The sequence below is a fragment of the Ranitomeya variabilis genome, chromosome 2 (genome assembly GCF_051348905.1).
Source record: "Ranitomeya variabilis isolate aRanVar5 chromosome 2, aRanVar5.hap1, whole genome shotgun sequence".
In the NCBI taxonomy this organism is placed as follows: Eukaryota; Metazoa; Chordata; class Amphibia; order Anura; family Dendrobatidae; genus Ranitomeya; species Ranitomeya variabilis.
Window position 1 is genome coordinate 1108578795 of NC_135233.1, and position 27966 is coordinate 1108606760.

A 27966-nucleotide genomic window follows, 5' to 3' on the forward strand; every position below is an offset into this window, starting at 1 on the left:
GCTATTGATCTAACAGGGCCCGCTGCGCTGGCTATCACTGGTGTAGTGCACTGTCTTCTAGCTACACTTCTAGTGAGTCTGGGTAGCACTGGTATACTGGAGCTCTCAGGGCTGCTGCTACTAATTGTGGGCATGGCAGATTCATCGACAGCAGAGGGAGGACTGGCCGGTTCAACTGTTGGCATGGCATCCTCTGGTGGGGTCTGCTGTGATTGCGGGTCCGGTGGTACCACATTTAATTCCGGCGGTTTCAGCTGATGAAACATTAAAACAGGTACCACGATGACCTGGTTTATTTGAGTCCAAGACTGGGGAAAATCACCAAGAACAGTGTGTATCATCTTCTCCTCTTCTACAGGTGGAGAGTAGTGTTGAGCGATACCGTCCGATACTTGAAAGTATCGGTATCGGATAGTATCGGCCGATACCCGAAAAATATCGGATATCGCCGATACCGATACCCGATACCAATACAAGTCAATGGGACTCAAGTATCGGAAGGTATCCCTTATGGTTCCCAGGGTCTGAAGGAGAGGAAACTCTCCTTCAGGCCCTGGGATCCATATTAATGTAAAAAATAAAGAATTAAAATAATAAATATGGATATACTCACCCGTCCGGCGGCCCCTGGACCTTACCGCTGTTAACCGGCAGCCTCCTTTACTAAGAATGAGCGCGTTTAGGACCTTCCATGATGTCACGGCTTCTGATTGGTCACGTGCCGCTCATGTGACCGCCACGCGACCAATCACAAGCAGCGACGTCATTCTCAGGTCCTAAATTCCTAGAATGAGGAGTTTAGGGCCTGAGAATGACGTCGCGGCTTGTGATTGGTCGCGTGGCGGTCACATGAGCGGCACGCGACCAATCAGAAGCCGTGACGTCATGGAAGGTCCTAAACGCGCTCATTCTTAGGAGCGGAGGCTGCCGGTTCCCTCGGTAAGGTGCAGGGGCCGCCGGAGAGGTGAGTATATCAATATTTTTTTATTTTTATTCTTTATTTTACACATTATTATCGATCCCGATACCGATTCCCGATATCACAAAAGTATCGGAACTCGGTATCGGAATTCCGATACCGCAAATATCCGCCGATACCCGATACTTGCGGTATCGGAATGCTCAACACTAGTGGAGAGGTTCCTGGATCTGGTTCCCTCTCTCTCAACTTATCAGGGCATATTCTAAGCTGGTCTCTGGATATTGCCATTGAGGTTTCCCCTCAATCTTTGCTGATGAGACAGACCTTCGTATTGTCAAAATCGGATGGCAGGATGGTATACGGTTCCGCTTCCCATTGGTCGTCAAGCTTGTGTGATCTCCTCTTCCGTTTGAGTACTTGCTCACCGGGTGACAAGGGAATCGCAGGAGCATGCTGGTTGTAGTCCCTTTCTTGTTTTTGTCTGGCTTGGGCTAGACTCCTTTCCACGCATTCCTGTATTTTGCGGTACCTTTGCTGCCTTTCTGTATCCCAATCTGCATGTGGCGAGGTATCTTCGGGGGTTAGGACCCCCATGTCTAGATCAACAGGTAACTTGCTAGATCTTCCTCGCATCAGGTATGCTGGAGTGCAGTTGGTGGAGTTCACTGGGATGTGGTTGTACATGTCTACCAAGTCAGGCAACTTTGTTGGCCACAAGTTCCGGTCCTCCAGTCTTCAGTAAGTCGATTACCACTTGGTTAATCTTCTCACACATCCCGTTGGTTTGTGGATTGTATGGTGTGGTTCTGATCTTCTTACACCCGTACAGATTGCTGAACTCCTGGAACACTTCCGCTTCAAATGCTGGCCCCTGATTGGTCAGTACCTTTTCCGGGTACCCATGTGGTCTACAGAAGTACTGCTGGAAGGTTTTGGCGGCCGTCCTGGCCGTTAGATCTTTGACAGGCACGACTACCAGGAATCTAGAGTCGTGATCCACGATGGTAAGAGCGTAGACATAGCCTGACCGGCTAGGTGCTAGCTTCACATGATCTAGCGCAACCAGTTCGAGCGGCTGTTTGGTGATAATAGGCTGCAAGGGAGCCCGTTGGCTGTCACGGTCAATCCTGCGTAGGCTACATGGGCCACACTCTCGACACCACTTCTCGATGGCTTTCTTGATGCCAATCCAGTAGAACCTCCCACAGAGTAGCCTCTCCAACTTCCTCCATCCGAAGTGTCCTGCCCCATCCTGGTACGCTCCCAGAACCATTGGCGCATCTTGCCTTGGGACCACTATCTGCCATACCAATTCATGGGTGCATGGGTCGATGCTTCTCCGGCACAGCTTACCATCGTGAATAAACAGTTTGCTTCTCCCCTTCCACAGCTGTTGTGTCTCTTGTAGATCATCCGGGCCGGGATGCAAACCTGCCTGCGTCAGGAGCTCTTTCACCCGACAGACCGCAGGGTCACCATCCTGGGTCTCTGCCCATCCGTGGTGGGGCAGGGGATTCAGTGTGGAGTCCTGCTTGTTCTTGTGCCTGTTCTCCACATGATGGGAACACTGGGTGGCCTCGGGGCGATGGAAAGCGGGCAGCTCTACCTCTTCAAGTGCCTCCGGGTCTTCCCCCGTTTCTGGCAAGTTGGTCATCTGGGACAATGCATCGGCATTCGCATTCTTGTGCCCTGCCCGGTACTTGATGGTGAATTCGTAATTGGACAGCCGGGCCATCCACCGCTGTTCCAAGGCACGGAGTTTTGCTGTGTCCAAATGCGTTAGTGGATTATTATCCATGAAGACGGTGATTTTCGCTGAGGCCAGGTAGTGCTTGAACCTCTCCGTCACTGCCCAAACGATGGTGAGGAACTCCAGCTTAAAAAAACTATAGTTGTCAGGGTTCCTTTCAGTGGGACAAAGCTTCCTGCTGGCGTAAGCAATTACCCTCTCCTTGCCTTTCTGGACCTGGGACAACACGGCTCCCAACCCCACGTTGCTGGCGTCCGTGTACAGCACAAACGGTTGGTCATAATCAGGGTAGGCCAGTACCTCTTCTCCCGTTAGAGCCGACATTAAACAAGTGAAGGATCCCTCCAGTCCATCGTTCCAGTCAAATGGGGTAGTCCGACACTTGGTCTTCTTGGACTGGCCCACCAACAGGTCTTGCAATGGCGCGGCTTTCTTGGTGAAGTCCTTGATAAATCTCCTGTAGTAGCCTACCAACCCGAGGAACTGGCGGACTTCATGGAGGTTGCTGGGCTTCGGCCAGTCCTTGATCACAGTAACCTTGTCGGGGTCTGGGGCCACTCCTTCAGCACTCACCACATGGCCCAGGTACTGCACTTTGGGTTTTAGCAGATGGCATGTGGACGGTTTCACCTTTAAGCCAAAGTTGGACAGGGCTTCAAACACCTCTGCCAGGTGCTTCAGATGGTCTTCATAGGTCTTGGAGAAGACAATGACATCGTCCAGATATAGCAACACGGTTTCAAAGTTCTTGTGTCCCAGACAGCACTCCATCATCCTCTGGAACGTTCCCAGGGCGTTGCACAGCCTGAAGGGCATGTAGTTGAACTCGCAGAGACCCATCGGCGTCGTGAAGGCCGTCTTTTCCTTGTCCGCCTCTGCCACGGGAACCTGTCAGTACCCACTGTTGAGATCCAAGGTAGAGAAGTAGTTAGCAGATTTTAAAGCAGCCAAGAACGCCTCTATCCTGGACAGTGGGTATGCATCCTTATGTGTAATGCGATTTAGCTGCCTATAATCAACACACATCCTCATTGTGCCATCTTTCTTCCTAACGAGGACTAACGGAGCTGCCCAGGGGCTACAACTGTCTCTCACTACCCCAGCCTCCTTCATCTCTCGCAACATGTCTTTGGCACACTGATAATGAGCTGGGGGTACAGGACGGTATCTCTCTTTTATGGGTGGATGATCTCCCGTGGGGATATGATGTTGAATCCCTTTTACCTGCCCAAAATCTAGGGGGTGCTTGCTGAATACTCGCTCATACTCATGAACCACCCTATAGGCCCCCTGTTTCTGGTGAGGTGGGGTAGAGTCAGTGCCCACGTGCAATTCCCGACACCAATCTTTCAGTTGCCCTGCAGAACCGTTGTTCTCCGCCGGATTGGACGGGGCCAAGGGTCCGGGTGCCTGTATCACACTATTATTAACAGTAAACAGTTTGGCAAGTGTGGCATATTTGGTTAGGTGGACTTCTTCCTCCCCACAGTTAAGAACACGTACTGGCACCCTCCCCTTGCGGACGTCAACCACCCATCTGGCTGTCAGGAGGGTAGGCCTATTATCTGAATCTACAGGTTCTACCAGGGCCTGATAGTCTTTACCCCTGAGGCCTATGGCTGCCCGACACCATATTAACATTTCACTCCTGGGGGGTACCGCAGTGGGGTTTGAATCACTCACTGTGACACGACCAATTTCACCACCAGTCAGCTCCACCTGCTGTCTCTGCATCAGAGCTCTGATTTCTTTCTGCAGGGCACATTGTTCACTGTAACCAGCTGTTTCTGCTACCTGCTGTAACAAGACAATAACCTCTGCAAGACAATTTTCTATGACATTAGTACCAATGGTCAACATGGGATTACATTCACGTCGGTCAATATCAACAATTACAATCCCTTGGGCCTCCAATTCCACCCGCCTCACTTTAATGGTGACCTCTTTATACCCCACTTGTGGCAATGGCTGACCATTACTGGCTATTATGGTGAAATCATCATCGGGGCCATGAGTAATGTCGGTGTCCTCCCAATAACGTTTATAAAGGATGTAAGGCATGGTCGTCACCTGAGAACCGGTGTCCAGCAAAGCGTTCATGGGGATACCGTCGATCACGATGGGAAGAACTGGTCGCCCTCCAATGTATTTGGTTCTCCAATTTTGCGGGCCTGATCATCCTACTCCTGGGGGTTGGCCCTCTGCCCCAGGGGTTGCTCGTTTAAATGACAGTACCTTGCAAGGTGGCCCACCTGGTGGCAGCGGCGGCAGATAGGTCGTTCGTCCCGATGGAAGCAATCATCGTCCCTGCCTCTGGTCGGCAGAATACTCCCCTGTCGCTGCCAGGGGGCATACTCCAGTCTGGAAGCCAGCTGGATCTTCTCCTTGGGGGCCTCCTGTAGGGACTGTACGGTCCGGGCTAGAGCAGCAACGCTCTTGGTCAGCTCCTGCATCTGGAGCCATAGTCCTGCAGGGGAATCGTCTTCCAGGATCTGGGCATCGGCCTCAGCGGAAACTGGAGCATCTGGCGTCACCTCCTTGTGGTACGTGAGAGCTTGACGCCTGGGAAGTACTGCACGGCTGGGCTGTCACTCCTGTAGCGCCTGGATGACTTTATCTTTGAATTGCTGGTCTGGATTCTGCATGGCCAGGAAGTGCAGTTGGGCCCTTTGGTGACTGCACAGGAGCCCCTCGATGAACCGCTCCTTCAGGAGTTTATCCTCATCTTGCATGCTGTTTGGGTCATTCTGCTTGATGGCCCGCAGTGCTTCCTGGAGATTAAGGGCGTAAGCTATCCTGTGGCCTCTGCTTGCACCCATAAAATGTCAATTTAATTTCCGTAGGGGTGTGGGTGTCAAAGGTGGTCTTAAGCTTTGCAAAGACCTGCTGCGCAGTTCTCTTATCCGCGGCGGGCCAGGACTTCACTCAGAGCCTGTTGTGAATTCCATTTTTGGGCTCCCTCCTGTGGTTGTGAATGGTACTTTTGTGAGTTCTGCCCTTGGGCTCCCTCTGGTGGTTTCGAGTGGAACTGCTGCTCCTTGAGTTTAGCTGTAGCAGCTGCTTTCACTGATCGTCTCTCCTGGCTTTGCTATTTAACCTGGCTCTGGTCTTCAGTTCATGCCAGCTGTCAATGTTTCTGGGTTGGATTCAGATCTCTCCTTGGATTTCTCTTATGGCCTGTCCATTTCAAAAAGATAAGTTTTTGCTAGTTCTTTGGTTGTCCATTTGCTATGGACTTTATTGCTCAGCTCATGTTATGTTTCTTTGTCCAGCTTGTCATTATGATATATTCAGGCTAGCTGGAAGCTCTGGGGAAGCAGATTTGCCCTCCACACCGTGAGTCGGTGTGGAGATCATTTTTGTAAAATCTGCATGGATTTTTAGTTTTTAATACTGACCGCACAGTATCCTTTCCTATTCTGTCTATTTAGATTAGTATTGGCCTCCTTTGCTAAAATCTGTTTTCATTTCTGTGTATGTCATTTCCCTCTCCACTCACAGTCAATATTTGTGGGGGCTATCTTTCCTTTGTGGGTTTTCTCTGAGGCAACATGGTTTTCTGTTTCCATCTTTAGGGGTAGTTAGTTCTCAGGCTGTGACGAGGTGTCTATGGAGTGACAGGAACATCCCACGGCTATTTCTAGTGTTGGTGTTAGGATTAGGAACTGCGGCCAGTACAGATGCCACCTCCTCAGAGCTCATCCCATGTTGCTCTTTAACCACCAGGTCATATCAGTGTTGCTCCTTAACCACCAGGTCATAACAGTACAGCTGGCCCGCAATGTGTTGAATGCATCTCAAAAGAGGGAAAAAAAAAGTTCTGAGCCATTTTTTTTCCTTTGCAGCCTGTTTTGTCTTTTTTCCCCTTTATCTCTGGGTGGTTCAGGATTCTGGTGCAGACATGGAGGTTCAGGGTCTGTTCTCGCGTATGGATCAACTCACTGCAAGGGTACAGAGTATCCAAGATTATGTTGTTCAGACTCCGGTTTTGGAGCCTAGAATTCCTATTCCTGATTGGTTTTCCGGGGATAGATCTAAATTTTTGAACTTTAAAAATAACTGCAGATTGTTTTTTGCTCTGAGACCCCGTTCCTCTGGTGACCCCATTCAGCAGGTGAAGATTGTCATTTCTCTGCTGCGTGGAGACCCGCAGGACTGGGCATTCTCCCTTGAGCCAGGGAATCCTGCATTGCTCAATGTAGACGCATTTTTTCAAGCGCTCGGATTGCTGTATGATGAACCTAATTCTGTGGATCAGGCAGAAAAAACCTTGCTGGCTCTGTGTCAGGGTCAGGAAGCGGCAGAGGTGTACTACCAGAAATTTAGAAAGTGGTCTGTGCTCACAAAATGGAATGAGTATGCCCTGGCAGCAATTTTCAGAAAGGGTCTTTCTGAAGCCCTTAAAGATATTATGGTGGGGTTCCCCACGCCTGCTGGTTTGAACGAATCAATGTCTTTGGCCATTCAGATTGATCGGCGCCTGCGCGAGCGCAAGGAAGTGCACCATATGGCGGTGTCCTCTGGGCAGAGTCCTGAGCCTATGCAATGTGATAGGATTTTGACTAGAGCAGAACGGCAGGTATTCAGACGTCAGAATGGGCTGTGTTTTTACTGTGGTGACTCTACTCATGCTATTTCTGATTGCCCTAAGCGTACTAAGAGGGTCGCTAGGTCTGTTACCATTAGTACTGTACAGCCTAAATTTCTCTTGTCTATTACCCTGATTTACTCATTGTCGTCCTTTTCTGTTATGGCATTTGTGGATTCAGGCGCAGCCCTGAACTTAATGGACTTAGAATTTGCCAAACGCTGTGGTTTTTCCTTGGAGCCTTTGCAGAGCCCTATTCCCTTAAGGGGGATTGATGCTACGCCATTGGCCAAGAATAAACCTCAGTACTGGACACAGTTGACCATGTACATGGCTCCAGCACATCAGGAAAATATTCGCTTTTTGGTGTTGCATAATTTGCATGATGTTGTTGTGCTGGGTTTTCCATGGTTACAGGTGCATAATCCAGTGCTGGATTGGAAATCTATGTCTGTGACTAGTTGGGGTTGTCAAGGGATACATAGTGATGTTCCTTTGATGTCAATTTCCTCTTCCCCCTCTTCTGAAGTTCCTGAGTTTTTGTCGGATTTCCAGGATATATTTGATGAGCCCAAGTCCAGTTCCCTACCTCCTCATAGGGACTGCGATTGTGCTATTAACTTGATTCCTGGCTGTAAGTTCCCTAAGGGCCGATTTTTCAATCTGTCGGTGCCAGAGCATGCCGCTATGCGGAGTTATGTAAAGGAGTCTTTGGAGAAGGGGCATATTCACCCGTCTTCGTCAGCGTTGGGAGCGGGGTTCTTTTTTTGTTGCCAAGAAGGATGGCTCTTTGAGGCCCTGTATAGATTATCGCCTTCTCAATAAGATCACGGTCAAGTTCCAGTTCCCTTTACCTTTGCTTTCTGATTTGTTTGCTCGGATTAAGGGGGCTAGTTGGTTTACCAAGATCGACCTTCGAGGGGCGTATAATCTTGTTCGTATTAAACAGGGTGATGAATGGAAAACAGCATTTAATACGCCCGAAGGCCATTTTGAATACCTTGTGATGCCTTTCGGGCTCTCTAATGCTCCATCTGTGTTTCAGTCCTTTATGCATGATTGTATATTTGGATGATATTTTGTTTTTTTCCGATGATTGGGAGTCTCATGTGAAGCAGGTCAGGATGGTATTTCAGATCCTTCGTGCTAAAGCGTTGTTTGTGAAGGGGTCTAAGTGCCTCTTTGGAGTTCAGAAGGTTTCTTTTTTGGGTTTCATTTTTTCTCCCTCGGCTATTAAAATGGACCCTGTTAAGGTCCAGGCCATTCATGATTGGACTCAACCCACATCTGTGAAGAGCCTTCAGTAATTTTTGGGCTTTGCTAATTTTTATCGCCGCTTCATTGCTAATTTTTCCAGTGTGGTTAAGCCTCTGACCGATTTGACGAAGAAAGGCGCTGATGTGATGAATTGGTCCTCTGCGGCTGCTCCTTTCAGGAGCTTAAACGTCGTTTTACTTCTGCCCCTGTGTTGCGTCAGCCAGATGTTTCTCTCCCTTTTCAGGTTGAGGTTGACGCTTCTGAGATTGGGGCAGGGGCCGTTTTGTCTCAGAGAAGTTCTGATGGCTCTTTGATGAAACCGTGTGCTTTCTTCTCCAGAAAGTTTTCGCCTGCTGAGCGTAATTATGATGTCGGCAATCGGGAATTGTTGGCTATGAAGTGGGCATTTGAGGAGTGGCGACATTGGCTTGAGGGAGCCAAGCATCGCGTTGTGGTCTTGACCGATCATACAAATCTGGGCCAGGACTTCACTTCTCTCAGAGCCTGTTGTGAATTCCGTTTTTGGGCTCCCTCCTGTGGTTGTGAATGGTACTTTTGTGAGTTCTGCCCTTGGGCTCCCTCTGGTGGTTTCGAGTGGAACTGCTGCTCCTTGAGTTTAGCTGTAGCAGCTGCTTTCACTGATCGTCTCTCCTGGCTTTGCTATTTAACCTGGCTCTGGTCTTCAGTTCATGCCAGCTGTCAATGTTTCTGGGTTGGATTCAGATCTCTCCTTGGATTTCTCTTATGGCCTGTCCATTTCAGCAAAAGATACGTTTTTGCTAGTTCTTTGGTTGTCCATTTGCTTTGGACTCTATTGCTCAGCTATTTATGTCTCTTTTTGTCCAGCTTGTCATTATGTTATATTCAGGCTAGCTGGAAGCTCTGGGGAAGCAGATTTGCCCTCCACACCGTGAGTCGGTGTGGAGATCATTTTTGTAAAATCTGCGTGGATTTTTAGTTTTTAATACTGACCGCACAGTATCCTTTCCTATAATGTCTATTTAGATTGGTATTGGCCTCCTTTGCTAAAATCTGTTTTCATTTCTGTGCATGTCATTTCCCTCTCCACTCACAGTCAATATTTGTGGGGGGCTATCTTTCCTTTGTGGGTTTTCTCTGAGGCAAGATAGTTTTCTGTTTCCATCTTTAGGGGTAGTTAGTTCTCAGGCTGTGACGAGGTGTCTAGGGAGTGACAGGAACATCCCACGGCTATTTCTAGTGTTGGTGTTAGGATTAGGAACTGCGGTCAGTACAGATGCCACCTCCTCAGAGCTCGTCCCATGTTGCTCTTTAACCACCAGGTGATATCAGTGTTGCTCCTTAACCACCAGGTCATAACAAGAGCCGCTCCAAAGAGTTGGCCTGTTATCATATGAACTTTCTGAGGCTCTGTCATGGGATAAAACTCAAGCAGGCTGCAGATCCCCTCTTTAAAGTCAGTTAATGTATGTGATTCTCCAGAATATCGCGGGAGCCAGGCTGCTCCAGGTAGGTACGGCATGGAGAAGGGCATTATGGCTGCTGTAGCTGATGGGGGCGGCACAAGGCCTGCGGCTGCGCCTACTGCAGGGCTCGGTGGTGCCTCTGAGTCTGCGGCTGCGACCGCCGCCTCTGCTCCTCCGGGATCAGACATGGCCGCTCCTCCCCTCTGCTAACCTGGTGGAAGTCGGGGTTCCTCTTCCGGAGTCGGCACCTCACCGCGTCTTCTTGCTCCACGCTCTTTTCAGCCGGCTTCACCCACGAAGCTATGGCTCCTCCCCTCGTGCCCCACACGGCGCGGCGATGGCGGATTTTGGCGGGAAACAGCAATACACAGTCTTTGCAATAAATCACGATTCAGCACAATTCAGTCACAGTTCCAAGGCACACATGACCTGATTTTCAGGCTTAAGTAGATCCTGTTCGTGACGCCAAATTGGAGCGGCCCCCAAACGCAGGACAGCGGGGTACTCGGTATCGGGTCTCTCTGTTCTAGGGATGTCACGGTGGCCTGACCCAGTCCGTGGCCCTGCTAAGGGGCGCCCAATTAAAGATGTAGGTGATGGTGTAGGTCTCAGTAAATAACGAGGACACAGGGTTGCAGTCTCTTTACCTTTTACTGAAGGCTTCAGCATCCGCAATCCAGAGCACTGTTAACAGGGCTGGCTGAGACCGGCCGGTCCAAAGGCACATCCAGAGTTCCCTTTGCAGGTGGAAATCAGTAGCCTTCCTACCAGCGCCTGTGTGTTGTAGTACCTCCCTGCTGAGCACCACGGGATAGTTCTCACAACTGTCGTGTATGTTTCTGTTCTTTCTCTCTCCGTCCCCCAGATGATATGGATAGGATGCACCCGTATGACGGGGTAGGTCTGGAGTTATTTTATAGGGACCCTAGAGACGCCCCTCTCCCACAATTGCCTCCGTTGTCTTCATTAGGTGTAAAAGGTGAGACAGCCAACCTAAAGTTAACTGCCCTGCCGTAGTTCAAAGTAATGCGTAGAGCCTATTACTTCCTCGGTGCTCCGGCCACCGGCTACGCACCTCAAAAGAATGTTGCCGATCTCGGGGCACGACTCCTTCTGGTTCTATCGCCTTTGTGCTGTGATCTTGTTTCTCACTTCTCCACAATATACTTCGCTTCGTGTCCTTTCTTAGGAGACTGCTGCTATAAGGCACAGGCACGGCTCCGTAATGATCTGTCTGTGCTAAGCCGCTGTCAGGATCCCACCCCTGACAGGTCCTCTCCTGAACTCTCCCGGGCTGCTTTCTGCCTAACTTCCTATCCAACCCCCAGTTTTACCCTTGTGTGAGGAGTGGCCTAGTAGATGGGACCTTTTGCTCCACCTGACGGCCGGAGTGTGAGGTGTAATGTGTGACTGTGATACCTGGCAAGGTGAACTCTTTTAGTGCAATCAGACGTACCATTACTCTCCTTAGCGGCAGAGCGACGCCACTGCAACGACCAGACTCTGGGGCACTGCATACCAATAAAGAAAATGATCACCTATCCATAGGGAAGATAATGATTTACTGATCACTGGTGGTGCTGTAAGGAGGTGGCAGTGACCCTCATGTGCTTCCACACTCATGAACACTGAGCACATGTGTGACGTGCCGCACCCTGAGGATATGTTTCCACGGTCAGGAATGGCTAAGTATTTGCTCAGGATTTGACGCAGGTGAAATCTGAATTTGAGATCACTGGCAGGTCACCTGTGTTTTTGATGAATTCTTTCTTTGAAAAAAAAGTGTTTTCCTTTTTGCAGATATATTGGGATATGTTCCCACAGTCAGTAAATGCTGCAGGTTGGATGTTGTGTACATCTGCAGCATCCAGATGTTACAGTACAGTGGATGGGATTTCAAGAAACTAGATGCCCACTATGCGTGCACTGATGTCTGCAGCTCACCGCAGAGACGGACGTGTGGAGCATCTTTCCAGACTGCAGCATGTCTATTTATGTAGTGGAGATGCTCGGTCTCCGCTGTGTAAATTACCCATACAGTTTCATTAGATGCGGTAAAACCGCATTATCTTCCTAGTCACATGCGTATTAAGTGCAGGAACACAGCTTACTATGCATGTGTACTAATTTACATAATGGTGAATCCTGTGACACAGCCGGATGTACATGAGACAGGAAGTGGAGGAAAGCACTGAAGCCCCCTCTTTAATAAATAAAGAATTTTATTAAAAAAATGGCGTGGGGTCCCCCTATATTTGTTAACCAGCCAGATTAAAGCATACTACCGGACTGGTATTTCAGGCTGGCAAGGATCCAATATCCATGTACCTTACCAGCCTGATAATACCAGGTCACAGCAGTCTGCTTACTTTGGATGGTTAGCAAAAATAGTGGGATCCCCTCCAAAAAAAAAACAAGGGGTACCCCTATATTTGTTAACAGCCAAGGAAAAAGCAGATAGCTGCAGATGGCATTCTCAGGCTGGCGAGGCCTATGGATTTTTGCCTTCACCAGCCTAAAAATAGCAGCCGCCCCACCATTGGCACATCCAAAGATGCGCCAATTGTGGCAATTTACCCAGCTCTTCCCACTTGCCCTGTAGCAGTGGTAAGCGGGGTAATATTTGTGAGGTTGATGTCACCTTTGTATTGTCCGGTGACATCAAGCCCACGGCTTAGTAATGGAGAAATGTCTACAAGACACCTATCCATTACTAATCCTATATGGTAAATAAAGACACAGCCAGAATAAAGTCCTTTCATTGAAATAATGACACATACTCCTTTAATATTCTAAATTAAACCATACTTACTGCATTGCCTATTCCAACAAAGCCGTCGATCTCCCGTAAGAGAAATAAAACAACAAATCAACAATATACCATACTTGTCCACCAAGAAGATAATCCATAATGTCTCACGATGAGTCCAGTTCTGCTATATCTGGATGCCTTTAGCTGAATGGTGGCAATATGCCACCATCCAGCCTGACATCCAGGCACAGCAGAGCTTGTAGATGACCACTGGAGATAACTTAGTGTCCGGCAGTCAAATGCACTGCAGTTCTCATAATCAGCTGACTGTGAGAACTTGGCAAGTGACCGGAGATAACCCCAGCAGTCACGTACATGGCAGTTCTCGTGGTCAGCTGATCTCATCACGAGAAATGCAGTGGACGCGAAGCTCCGGCTGTGTCACAAGGCAAGACATTATTTAAATTAGTTCACATGTGTAGTAAGCTGCGTTTTCGCACTTACTACGCATGGGACTATAAAGATAATGTGGTTTTATGGCATCTAATGATAGTGAATGGGTAATTTATATCTCCGCAATTTAAATAGACATGCTGCAGTCTGGAAAGATGCGCCGCATGTCTCTTTACGCATGGAGGCCACTGGCATCTTTTAACACATAGTGGAGATGAGATTTCTTGAAATCCCATCCACTAGGCTGTAACATCTGGCCGCTGCAGGTTTGACGCTGTGGATGAAAGCAGCGCCAAACCCACCGCGTTAACTGAATGTGGAAACATACCCAGACAGTTATTCATGTTCACTAATGCTATTGTAATGTGATGCATTTGTGTTATACTGTGTGTAAGCTTAGGGACAGTATATGACCATAGGGGAATTAGAATAAAGGGGGCACATTAGAGATAGAGAATAGGATAGATAAGAGTATTAGTTTAGACACAGGCAACAAGGAGTAAAGTAGATGGGAGGGACACATAGCAGAGCAGCACAGAGCAGGGAGGTATAGGACAGACACTTCCTGCTGGTTCTGTCAGACACCCGGGCAGTCTGCCCAAGGGGCAGAACGCATACAGTGAACAGTTACAGGCTGTTGGAGATAAATCTGCAGATGGCAGTTAGGGAACCCCCCTCCCGGCTGGAGAATAGTGCAGTCGGGCACCATCTCAACAGGACCATCCCCAAGAAGGATCCAGGGTCTATGACCGGGGCGGGAGCAGCTGAGATGGCATTCCCAGTACCTTTCCCTAATGGAAATGGACAAGGGGCTGACAGGGAGCTAGTGATGCTGAAGGTGCAGATGGGACACGAACTGTCCAAAGATGCTTACCGGATGGTAGAGGAAAGGAAAGAGCAGACAGGACAGTCTGCCTAGAGGTACAGCCATGAACGCCAAGAGTAAAGAGAGAGAAATGACAGAGATACTAGAGTCTGCACATTTGGCAAAGGAAGGGAAAGTACAGGAAACATTGCCCTGTGTGAACTGTGCTGCTGATGTAAAGAATGTAGATAAGAAGATGTCTCTGTGTTTGAACTGTGCTGTCTGTGAGATGAATACGCTGCTGTCTAGTAAAGATAAGCTGTTGGAAAAAGACCTCATCTCTGAACTGATCTACAGAGCTCATGAATGCAGAGCCAACATGGCAGCAGCTGAGGGGAATCTGACTGAGCCTGTGAGTGTGCGGTGGTGCACGCTACACATGCGGTACAAGGGACTTTATTTATGTTTTCATGTACAAGGAGCCGGGGTGCTTACTGACTGTTGCTTAGTGAACTTGCCCACAACTACCACCCCGTGCCACCCTGTTACAGCACCACCGCTGGGACTACCACCAATCTCCAGAATGAAGCATTGCAGACAGACCACATGGAGTGTCAGTTAAATCTGTAGACCCCACCATGCTCTCTTCATTGTCGATGGAATTGTGGGAATTCGCTGATTATAGGGCAGAGATCCATTTTCAGCTTGGTGGGGCTCCCAATGGCGGTTTCCCTAACAATCAGCAAGTTATCACCTCACCTATGGGTAGAGGATCAGTTAATTTCTTTGATTTGACTTGCATTTATTTATGAAAAAATCTGAAATTTGTCAAAAATGTTGAAAATGTAGCAATTTTCAAACTTTGAATTTTTATGCCCTTAAATCAAAGAGATATGTTACACAAAATAGTTAATAAATAACATTTCCCACATGTCTACTTTACATCAACACAATTTTGGAAACATCATTTTTTTTTGTTAGGCAGTAATAAGGGTTAAAAAGTTGACCAGCGATTTCTCATTTTTGCAACAAAATTTAAGAAACCATATATTTTTTAGGGACCACCTCACATTTGCAGTGAGTTTGGGGGGTCAATATGACAGAAAATACCCAAAAGTGACACCATTCCAAATACTGCACCCCTCAAGGTGCTCAAAACCACATTCAAGAAGTTTATTAATCCTTCAGGTGCTTCACAGGAATTAATGTAATGTGGAAGAAAAAATGCACATTTTACTTCCCCCAAATTTTTCTTTAGACCTATTGTTTTACTTTCACAAGGTATTCTTTCACAATGTATTGTGCAAATTCTCCTGGGTACGCCAATACTGTTTGATCGCATGGCAGGGCTCGGAAGGGAAGGAGCACCATTTGACTTTTTAATGCAAAACTGTGGTCACCAAGTCGTGTTTAGTGAGCACCTGATGTGCCTAAGCAGTGGAAAAACCCCACAAGTTAACCCATTATGGAACTAGAACTCTCAACGAATTCATCTAGATGTGAACTGCCATGTGCTTCACAAAAGTTTATAACATAGAGCCGTTAAAATAAAAAAAATTACATATTCTTGCACAAAAATGATATTTTAGCTCCAATTGTTTTTCATTTTCAGAAGGATAGCAGAAGAAAATGGACCCCAACATTTATTGTGCAATTTCTCATGTGTACAACGATACCCCATATGTTGTTCTAAATTACTTTTGAGGCACAGTGCAAAGCTCAGAATGTAAGAAACACCATATTTGCTGGAATGGGCAGAGGATGCAATGTCACATTGGTAGAGTCCCGGAGTTGCCAGAACAGCAGAACACCCCCATAACATAAACTACACCTGTCAGTGAATTCATATTGGCATGCAGTGATCATGCTGACATCATATATACATCACAGAAATTTATACCATTGGGAAGTGATGAAAGAATAATTACATTTTTTCCTCTGAAATGTTGTATTAGGGCCAAAATTTAACATTTTCTAAGGGAGAAAAGGAAAAAATGGACTGTATAATTCCTCTTGAGTGCGCCAATACCGTTTAAATGGAATGCAAATGGAATGAGCCCTAAAATTGGTTGGTCAAATTTGGTGGAGTTTCATAGAAATGTTGTGTACCTTGATTGTGTGTAAGGCATCATGAAATGTGAAAATTCCCAAAGGATTTTGGGTTGCAATGTACTGCCTGGGTAGTGAAACCTGGGTTTGTTTAGGTCATGGGTCTTCCAGCAGGATAATGACCCCAAACATACTTAAGGAAGCACTCCGAAATGCATAGAAACAAAGCACTGGAAAGTTCAGAAGTGGTGATTCCAGCTCCAGTAAAGTGTCCCCCCTCTAGCTCTTACTTACAGATGCTGCAGAGAAATTGTGAGTGGACACCTTAAATCAGTAAAATGTTACCTCCTTTAATGAATTTCTGAGTACAGAACACTGAAAAAACATAAACCTGGCAATAAGTCCATGGAAAAAAGCAGCAGCAAGGCTAAGAAATTATAATCCCTGACGAGATGCCTGTCATACGCTATACCTACTGTTATGATCCCTAGTGGCTGAGGATCACAAATAGATCAGCAAGTGATTAAACTAAGGACAAGCTCTAGGGAGATGGTAACTGGACTGATCGCAAATCTGAACCTATCCAACACAACTAGAGGTAGCCGGTGAACGTGCCTAAAAAATTCCTAGACGTCTCGAGCCAGCCTGAGGAACTAGCTACCCCTAAAGAGAAGAAAGACCTCACTTGCCTCCAGAGAAATAATCCCCCAAGGATATAGAAGCCCCCAACAAATATTAACGGTGAAGTAAGAAGAAGGCACATACATAGGGATGAAATCAGATTCAGCAAAAGAGGCCCACTAGTACTAGAAAGCAGAAAATAGAGCAGGGGTCTATGCGATCAATAAAAAACCCTTACAAAATATCCATCCTGAGATTTCAAGAACCTACACACCAACTAACGGTGTTTGGGGAGAACTCAGCCCACTAGAGCAACCAGCAAGCGAGGGAATTACATTTTAGCAAGCTGGAACAGAAAACATGATAAACACTGCTGATCAAAAAATGAGCAAACAAAACTTAGCTTATCCTGGATGGACTGGGAGCAAGGTAGTCAGAAGGAATCCGAGTAGCACAGCCGGCAACAAGTGGAAGTAAAACAGAGCTATATAGGAACCTCCCAGAGGATAACGAAACAGCTGATAGCCAGAGACCAGCAGGAAAACAGACAAAGCCACCAGGGGGAGCCCAAAGCAAAAGTCACACCATACCACCAGTGACCACAAGAGGGAGCCTGAACACAGAGTTCACAACAGTACCCCCCCCTTGAGGAGGGGTCACCGAACCCTCATGAAAACCACCAGGGCGATCAGGATGAGCCACATGGAAGGCACGAACCAAATTGGCTGCATGAACATCAGAGGCGACAACCCAAGAATTATCCTCCTGACCATAGCCCTTCCATTTAACCAAATACTGGAGCCTCCGTCTAGAAATATGAGAATCCAAGATCTTCTCCACCACGTATTCCAATTCTCCCTCAACCAGCACCGGGGCAGGAGGCTCAACCGGAGGAACCACAGGCACCACATACCTCCGCAACAATGAGCGATGGAACACATTATGAATAGCAAATGATGCTGGGAGGTCCAGACGAAATGACACAGGGCCAAGGACTTCCAGAATCTTATAAGGACCGATAAACCAAGGCTTGAACTTAGGAGAGGAGACCTTCATAGGAACGAAGCGAGAAGACAACCACACCAAGTCCCCAACACGAAGTCGGGGACCCACACAGCGACGGCGGTTGGCAAAGAGCTGAGCCTTCTCTTGAGACAGCTTCAAATTGTCCACCACATGATTCCAAATCTGATACAACCTATCAACCACAACATCCACTCCAGGACAGTCAGAAGGCTCCACCTGACCCGAGGAAAAACGAGGATGAAACCCCAAATTACAAAAGAAAGGAGAAACCAAAGTAGCAGAACTAGCCCGATTATTAAGGGCAAACTCGGCCAACGGCAAAAAAGTAACCCAGTCGTCCTGATCAGCAGAAACAAAACATCTTAAATAAGTCTCCAAAGTCTGATTAGTTTGCTCGGTTTGGCCATTCGTCTGAGGATGGAAGGCCGACGAAAAAGACAAATCAATGCCCAATTTAGCACAAAAAGTCCGCCAAAATCTAGACACAAACTGGGATCCTCTGTCAGAAACAATGTTCTCAGGAATCCCGTGCAAACTAACCACATTTTGAAAAAACAGTGGAACCAACTCGGAGGAGGAAGGCAACTTAGGCAAGGGCACCAAATGAACCATCTTAGAAAAACGATCACACACCACCCAGATGACAGACATTCTCTGAGAGACAGGGAGATCTGAAATAAAATCCATGGAAATGTGCGTCCAAGGCCTCTTCGGGACAGGCAAAGGTAACAGCAAACCACTGGCACGAGAACAGCAAGGCTTCGCCCGAGCACAAATTCCACAAGACTGCACAAAGGAACGCACATCCCGCGACAAGGAAGGCCACCAAAAAGACCTGGCCACCAAGTCTCTGGTACCAAATATTCCAGGATGGCCCACCAACACCGAAGAATGAACCTCGGAGATGACTCTGTTGGTCCATCTATCCGGGACAAACAGTCTCTCCGGTGGACAGCGATCAGGTCTATCTGCCTGAAACTCTTGCAGCACACGTCGCAAATCTGGGGAGATGGCAGACAAAATCACCCCTTCTCTAAGAATACCAGCCGGCTCTGAATCTCCAGGAGAGTCAGCCACAAAACTCCTAGAAAGAGCATCAGCCTTCACATTCTTCGAACCAGGCAGGTACGAAACCACGAAATCAAAACGAGAGAAAAACAACGACCAACGAGCCTGTCTGGGATTCAGCCGCTTGGCCGACTCGAGATAAATCAAATTCTTGTGTTCAGTCAAGACCACCACACGATGCTTAGCTCCCTCGAGCCAATGTCGCCACTCCTCAAATGCCCACTTCATAGCCAACAACTCCCGATTACCGACATCATAATTCCGCTGGGCAGGCGAAAACTTTCTTGAAAAGAAAGCACATGGCTTCATTACAGAGTCATCGGAGCTTCTCTGCGACAAAACAGCCCCTGCTCCAATCTCGGAAGCATCAACCTCCACCTGGAAGGGAAGTGAGACATCTGGCTGACATAAGACCGGAGCCGAAGAAAACCGGCGCTTCAGCTCCCGAAAGGCCTCCACAGCCGCAGAGGACCAATTAGTCACATCAGAACCTTTCTTGGTCAAATCCGTCAAAGGCTTAACAACACCAGAAAAATTAGCTATGAAGCGACGGTAAAAATTAGCAAAACCCAAGAACTTCTGAAGACTCTTAACCGATGTAGGCTGCGTCCAGTCATGAATAGCCTGAACCTTGACTGGGTCCATCTCAATAGTAGAAGGAGAAAAAATGAAACCCAAAAAAGAAATCTTCTGGACTCCAAAAAGACATTTTGAGCCCTTCACAAATAAAGCATTTTCACGCAGGACCTGAAAGACCATCCTGACCTGCTTAACATGAGACTCCCAATCATCCGAAAAAAAACTGAATATCATCCAGATACACAATCATAAACTTATCCAGAAATTCACGGAAGATGTCGTGCATAAAGGACTGAAAGACTGAAGGAGCATTAGAAAGTCCAAAAGGCATCACCAGGTACTCAAAATGGCCTTCAGGCGTATTAAATGCAGTTTTCCATTCATCACCCTGTTTTATACGCACAAGGTTATACGCACCACGAAGATCTATCTTGGTGAACCAACTAGACCCCCTAATGCGAGCAAACAAATCAGTTAACAATGGCAAAGGATACTGAAATTTGACCGTGATTTTATTCAAAAGGCGATAATCAATACAAGGTCTCAGGGAACCATCCTTCTTAGCCACAAAAAAGAATCCCGCACCAAGAGGGGAAGAGGACGGGCGAATATGTCCCTTCTCCAAAGACTCCTTTATATAACTCCGCATGGCAGCATGCTCCGGCACAGATAAATTGGGAAGCTTAGGAAGCTTACTACCAGGAATCAAATTTATAGCACAATCACAGTCCCTATGAGGAGGTAGAGAATTGAGTTTGGGCTCCTCAAATACATCCTGGTAGTCTGACAAAAACGTAGGGACTTCAGAAGGAGAGGACGAAGCAATTGACATCACAGGAGCGTCACCATGAATTCCCTGACAACCCCAACTTGACACAGACATAGCTTTCCAATCCAGGACTGGATTATGAGTCTGCAACCATGGCAGCCCCAACACGACAACATCATGCAAATTATGCAATACAAGAAAGCGAATCACCTCCTGATGAACAGGAGTCATGCACATGGTCACTTGTGTCCAGTACTGAGGTCTATTCGCAGCCAATGGCGTAGAGTCAATTCCCCTTAGTGGAATAGGGAATTTTAAAGGCTCCAAATCAAAACCACAGCGCCTGGCAAATGACCAATCCATCAGACTCAGGGCAGCACCTGAATCTACAAAGGCATTAACCAGGTAAGATGACAGGGAACAAATCAGGGTAACAGACAAAATGAACTTAGGCTGTAAAGTACCAATGGTGACAGATTTATCAACCTTTTTTTTGCACTTAGAGCATGCTGAGATAACATGAGCTGAATCACCACAGTAAAAGCACAACCCATTTTGCCGTCTATAATTTTGCCGTTCACTTCTGGTCAGAATTCTGTCACATTGCATAGATTCAGGTGTCTGTTCAGAAGACACCACCAAATGGTGCACAGGTTTGCGCTCCCGCAACCGCCGATCAATCTGAATGGCCAGAGTCATTGACTCATTCAGACCTGCAGGCGTAGGGAACCCCACCATGACATTCTTAATGGCTTCAGAAAGACCTTCTCTGAAATTTGCAGCCAGGGCACACTCATTCCACTGAGTAAGCACCGACCATTTCCGAAATTTCTGGCAGTACACCTCTGCTTCATCTTGCCCCTGCGAGAGGGCCAATAACGCTTTTTCAGCCTGGTTCTCAAGATTAGGTTCCTCATAGAGCAATCCAAGGGCCAGAAAAAACGCATCCACACTGAGCAATGCAGGATCCCCTGGCGCCAATGCGAAGGCCCAATCTTGAGGGTCACCACGCAAAAAGGAAATGATAATCTTAACTTGCTGAACGGCATCACCAGAGGAACGAGGTTTCAAAGAAAGAAACAACTTACAATTGTTCTTAAAATTCAGGAACCTAGATCTATCTCCAGAAAACAACTCCGGAATAGGTATCCTAGGCTCAGACATAGGACTGTGAACAACAAAATCCTGAATACTTTAAACTCTAGCAGCAAGATGATCCAGACTGGAAGCCAAGCTCTGGACATCCATGTCAGCAGCTGAACTCAGAGCCACACCAAGATTAAGAGGAGGAGAGAAGCTAGCACAGCAGCTAGTCACACGGCAACAACAAGAAAAAAAAAAAAAAAAATTCTCAAGGCTTCTTTTCTCCTGCTTCTGCCATGCAATTAACACTTTGTAGGCCGGCTGTACTGTTATGATCCCTAGTGGCTGAGGATCACAAATAGATCAGCAAGTGATTAAACTAAGGACAAGCTCTAGGGAGATGGTAACTGGACTGATCGCAAATCTGAACCTATCCAACACAACTAGAGGTAGCCGGTGAACGTGCCTAAAAAATTCCTAGACGTCTCGAGCCAGCCTGAGGAACTAGCTACCCCTAAAGAGAAGAAAGACCTCACTTGCCTCCAGAGAAATAATCCCCCAAGGATATAGAAGCCCCCAACAAATATTAACGGTGAAGTAAGAAGAAGGCACATACATAGGGATGAAATCAGATTCAGCAAAAGAGGCCCACTAGTACTAGAAAGCAGAAAATAGAGCAGGGGTCTATGCGATCAATAAAAACCCTTACAAAATATCCATCCTGAGATTTCAAGAACCCACACACCAACTCACGGTGTGTGGGGAGAAACTCAGCCCACTAGAGCAACCAGCAAGCGAGGGAATTACATTTTAGCAAGCTGGAACAGAAAACATGATAAACACTGCTGACCAAAAAATGAGCAAACAAAACTTAGCTTATCCTGGATGGACTGGGAGCAAGGTAGTCAGAAGGAATCCGAGTAGCACTGATTACATTGACAGCCGGCAACAAGTGGAAGTAAAACAGAGCTATATAGGAACCTCCCAGAGGATAACGAACCAGCTGACAGCCAGAGACCAGCAGGAAAACAGACAAAGCCACCACGGGGAGCCAAAAGCAAAAGTCACACCATACCACCAGTGACCACAAGAGGGAGCCTGAACACAGAGTTCACAACAACCTACTGCAACACTTCCCCGTAGACAAACTGCAGATAATAGTGGTATTATTATAACTAGAGACGAGTGAACTTGTTTGAAAAATGTTCCACAATCTCAAATTTGGCCATAATGTAGCACATTCGGATTTGTTTTCGAGGTCACTCCTGATACTGCTACTGAAAGTGAACTTGTCAGTTAACTATATAGGATCATGTTCTGTGTGAAATAGATCTTCCAGCATCGAACTACAGTTGTGCTCAAAAGTTTACATACCCTGGCAGAATTTTTGCTTTCTTGGCCTTTTTTTTCAAAGAATATGTATGATAACAAAACTTTTTCTCCACTCATGGTTAGTGGTTGGGTGAAGCCATTTATTGTCAAACTACTGTGTTTTCTCTTTTTAAATCATAATAACAACCCAAAACATCCAAGTGACTGTGAGGTGAACTGACTGTGGGTAACCACAGATGGGCCATTCTGCAGAACTGTTCACACACTCTATTCCATGGGCATCAGAGGTTTGCTCCAAAGAATCAAGAAGAGCAAAGAATCTGTAACTATGCCCCAAACTTTTTCAAATTGGATGTGGGACCAGACGAACTAAGGTTCAAGCAAAATCCAGACCTTCATCACCAGACATTTAGCACCAAGGTTGGCGGTGCTCCTGGTGACACTCATCTACCAGCAGCACACTGTCACGATTGATTTTTGGATTTGTGTCAGCTCTAGTTCTGCTATAATTTATATGTAGCTTTTTTTTCCCTTCATGCCAGCAAGAGTTAATGTCAGTTTTCCTTGCTGGCAGCTGTGGTGTTGCTGGTCAGCTGATGTGGGTGGTGACCACTCTCACCAACCTTTAAATAGTCACCTGACGCATCAGCTGACTCTTGGTGATAGCATTTTTCTGGAGACCAGCCGATGAGTGTGAAGCTCTCTGGTGTCAGCGTGTATCAGCTGTTTGAGATCCTGGTTCCTTATCCACTGCTGAGTGTAGCTTGCAGCAGCAGCTTGGAAGCTAAGTTTCCTAATTCCCTGTCTTTTCCTGTCTAGTGCTTGTCATTACCTCCTGAGTTTTCGCCATCTGCAGTGATGAGGCAGGTCAGGAGGAGGCATCTGCAGTGGTGAGGTGACAGGGACCAGGTTCATAATGGCGGTGGGGAGAAGGACCCACATAGGGCATTAGAAGAGGTTATCGATAGGCACTGGCTGAGTTAGGAGGTGTCCCATCCCTCGTTCCCTATTGTGAAGGCCTTCCTCCCATTTTTTCCATCCCCGTTGTTGGTGTTCGTTAGGTTGTCAGTCGGTTCATGACACCACAAGGACTGTGCAGTGGTGTTAGGGCAGGAAGAGATGAAGGGTAACTCTCAGGGTGAAGAGTATGAGAACAGAGAGGATGATGATGAGGTTGTAGATCCCACTTGGTGAGACACAGATGTATGCAAATGAGTAGGTCAGAAGAGGAGGTGGAGGAGGAGGAAGACGAGGAGGTTACGTTGCGGCTTCCCACACACGAAGTGATGAAGCCACAACAAACACTGATTCCTCAGCCCCAACTCTGGCTGTGGCCAGCACTGGTCTCTAGTGTGCAGGTTGCAGGGTGGGCAAGGGTTGCCTACCCAGGGCCTATTTTCAGACCGCATAAAAATGACCCAATACATGTTGTCTGTCAAATTTGCAAAATAAGACTCAGTGGAACCAAAGATTGCAATAATTTGACAACCACATATATGAATCAGCACATGCACAAACTACATTCCAACTTAGTGTGAGAATCTCACTGCCCTAAAATGCGGACTAGTGGGCCTCACCAACCACTGGTCATCCCATCAACCCTATCTGCTGCTTCTTCCTCCTCCATCACCATGCCCAGTCTTCTCACACAGGTTTCTGGTCACAGAAACTGCACTTGTTTACACCCTGCAGTTGGTGTGTCTGAGAGCCTGTCTGCTGTTGCTGAAGTGGACATGACTGCTGCTTTTGTGTCACTTAGCACAACACATCTTTCTAAATCCACAATAACATCTCCACCTGCACCTCACTGACTGTCGAGCACTTTGTCCTGTTCTCCGTGCTCCACCCTCTCTCAGCAAAGCAAATAGCCCTTGGCCCTGTGCATCGGTGGATTAAACAAAGGGTGAAATATTATGGTTGTTTGTTTTCTGTTTTTTTTTACAGGTGACAAGGGCTTCAATTGAATAGGCAGAAGACGAGTATAACCTTTGCTTTTTATTTCTAATAAAGGAGTCTGTGTAATTTATTTAAATTAAAAAACTTTATTCTGGCTGTTTTTTTTCTTCTAAATCTTGCTATGGGGTTAGTAATGGGGGCATCTTATAGATGTCTCTCCATTACTAATCCCTGGACATGATGGCACCTGATAATACAAAGGGCACATCAACCTCACAAATATTACCCTACTTGCCACTGCAACAGGAAAAGTGGGAATAGCCAGGCAAAACTCCAAAATTGGCTCATCTAATAGATGAGCATTTTCTGGATTGGCTGCAGGCTGCTATTTTTATGCTGGGTGGGGTCAATATTCATGGTTCCTTACCAGCCTGAGAATACCAACCCCTAGATGTCCACTTTAGCTTGGCTGGTTGTCAAAAATGGTGTGGACCCCTCTATTCTTGATATCTAGCCATGATAAAGTTGACAGCTGAGGGTTGCAGACCGCAGCTGTCAGTTTTGCCTGCACTGGTTATAAAAAAAAAAAGAGACCCCATGTCAGTTTTAAAAAAAATGTACTTATTTATAGCACAGGTGCAGGTTGGTGAAGAGCTGATACTCCCATCAGCAGCGCCTGCTCTCGCTGTTATAAGCTGATGAGAATAGTATTCTCTCATCAGCCGATGCCTGTGATCGGGAGTAAACTTTTTACCGCCAGTTACAGCTGCTGGCTCATGCTGTCATCTGACATCTAGGCCCTCTATTCATCTGAATGGGGTTCATGTACCCGAACCAAACTTTTTTTAAGATGTTATGCCAACCCACCGTACTCGAACATCCATGAGTTCGCTCATCAGTATCAGTGAGTATTTGAACGGTAATTCTGTTTTCATAAAGTTACTGTACTTTGCACTGGTGATTACTGTTACATACCTTGTGGTTGTTTAGTGGAGTGATACTCTATGTCCAATTGGTTCATTTCTATCTTACTTCGGCCTGTCTGCATTGTATATACAGTATGTGTAGTTTTTTTTTTTTTTTACTTTTAATGACGTTGTTTTCACAGAGTCGGTTGTGAACCTATTTCACTTTTCTGATTAGTTTCACCCTGATCCCTGAATCCTCGGCTATTTTTGTGGAGTTTGATGACTATTTAAGTAAAGTGAGCATTTTAGCTACATTATCCATAAAAAGGATGACATTTTTGCCTGAATTGTGCAGGAAAATGCCTTAATTATTCCTTGCACTTTGCATCCATATAGTGTGGATACGTCATTCGTCCTCACAGCTGGAATATCTTCAGGTTTATGAGTCCTTGGTTGTGTTTAGAAAAGTTCTTACCAACTCTATTTGTTCAGAAAATTACTTGTTATGTAAGTCAACTAATGAAACAAAGGAAATAACTGAATGCCTGAGCCGCTACCCAACAGGAAGTGATGACATCAGTGACCTGTCCCTGTAACCAATCAGTGGCCTCAGCCATCACATGACTGAACATGCGTAATGCCATCACTTCCAGTCCGGGCAGAGATCGGCGCTGGTTGGAGAAGTAAAATAACGTTTCTTTCTGTATTTTATAACCATCTTCTTTCCTAGTAAAATCTCTATCATGTACCGGACCGATATATTCTGTATTATCTCTATAAATTCTCAGAAAACAATAAAATAAGTCACAGAACAAAGATGGGGAATGATGTATTTATTAGAGGCAGGAGTCACACGGCGGCTGATCATCCCCATTTCCCACCTCCGATGTTTTGCATCTTGTTTTAAATCTGAAAGAAAGAAAATTATGATTAATCGAGAGAAGTTAAGAAGACAGAATATGGTATAGTATATATAGCAATGCTGGGGGTCTATGTGAACATGTGGATGGCTCATTGTACAGGGGTCCGAGAGGAGTTTGATTATTTGTAGTTACTTGCCTGGGAGAGATGATGTAGATGTGGCTGATTGGCTGAGTGGGGTGAGAATAAGCAGCTGATTGGCTGAATGGGGTGAGAATAAGCAGCTGATTGGTTGGATATAGGAAGAACAAGCAGCTGATTGACTTGGTGTGGCGAGACCAAGCAGCTGATTGGTTGGGTATGGCATTAAAAAGCAGATGATTAGCTGAAGCAAAAACATATGCTTCATGCTCTGCAATACCAAACATAACCATGTACTGGGGTGGCGAGGTCTCTAAAATATAAATTAGTGTCTTCGGTCTCTTCCCGTATATCCCCTTCAATGCCTGTCAATTGCTAAGATCTACAGAGAGACACAGGCTTCGATTCATCAATTGCATGTTTGTTTTTTTTTTAAAGTGACTTTCATTTTTGGTCTTGTGCTAGTTGCTGTTTTTGGCTCCAAATTCTTCAACATGATGTATGCAATTCATGAATTTAAGATAAATTGAAATAATTTTTCTATTTCTGCCTTGAATGGTCAACCCCTTTCCAATGTAGGGCGTAATAGCACACCCACGTTGGAGTCTCTCCCTTTGATGTGGGCTCCGGCGCTGGGCCAAATCTTTCACCGGCAAATCGGAAAATATAGGGGAAAACAATGGAGTGATGGGAAAATGACAGGTGTGAGGTCAAAATGACAGGAGTTAGGGGGGAAAATGAGAGGAGTGAGTGGGAAAATGAGAGGTGTGAGGGGAAAATGAAAGAAGTGAGGTGCTATAACTAACCACAGTAAGTTACTATGCCCGGGCAATGCCGGGCTCTTCAGCTAGTTCAAAATTAAAATAAAAAATCAAATATACACATATTTGGTATCGCCATGTTCAGAATCGCCCGATCTATCAATCTAAAAAAAAGCATTAATCTGATCGCTAAATGGCGTAAAGAGAAAAAAATTCAAAACACAAATTATGATTTTTTTTTTTTTTCACCGCAACATTGTAATGAAATGCAATAACGGGCGATTAAAAGATTGTATATACGTCAACATGGTATTAATAAAAATGGCAGCTTGGTGAGCAAAAAATAAGCTCTCACCCAGCCCCAGATCACGAAAAGAGGAGACCTATGGGTCTCGGAAAATGGCGCCATTTTTTTTTTACTAAAGTTTGGATTTTTTTTCACCACTTAAATAAAAAAGAACCTAGACATGTTTGGTGTCTGTGAACTCGTAATGACCTGGAGAATCATAATAGCAGCTCAGTTTTACTATCTAGCGAACATAGTAAACAAAAAAAAGTGTGGAATTGAAGAACTGTTTTTCAGGACAAGATATGTTAAAATCAATCATGTTGTTCAAAATACAGCTTTGTCCTTCAAAAAACAAGCCCTCGCATGGCGATATTGACAGAAAAATAAGAAAGGTATGGCTCCGGGAGGAAAGAGAGCAAAAAATGAAAATGGAAAATGGCTCAGGGTTTAAGGGGTTAAAACTTTTTGACACCAAAACTCTCAAGTTGCTCAGATTGGAATAAATTGCGACAAATAATACACCAGGCGGAGAAAGTGGAGTAAAGTTGTACCAAATATTGAGACTTTTATAAGATAGAAACTGATGAATGAGGCGAAAACATCTGGAATTG

The 27966-nt window shown here is 46.2% G+C and overlaps 1 protein-coding gene across 3 annotated transcripts in view; it reads right to left on the bottom strand.

The window, feature by feature from the left end:
• LOC143808834 (uncharacterized) overlaps positions 1–27966 on the bottom strand; it is a 64151-nt gene that overhangs the window by 16414 nt on the left and 19771 nt on the right. The window contains exon 4 of one of the 3 annotated variants that reach the window (XM_077291932.1): positions 26122–26212. The exons of the other annotated variants lie outside the window; for them this stretch is intronic. Within the exon in view, the coding sequence (XP_077148047.1) occupies positions 26207–26212 (6 nt within the window). The 3' untranslated portion in view covers positions 26122–26206. Of the gene's footprint in view, positions 1–26121; positions 26213–27966 lie in introns of those variants that run through there. 3 annotated transcript variants of the gene reach the window in all.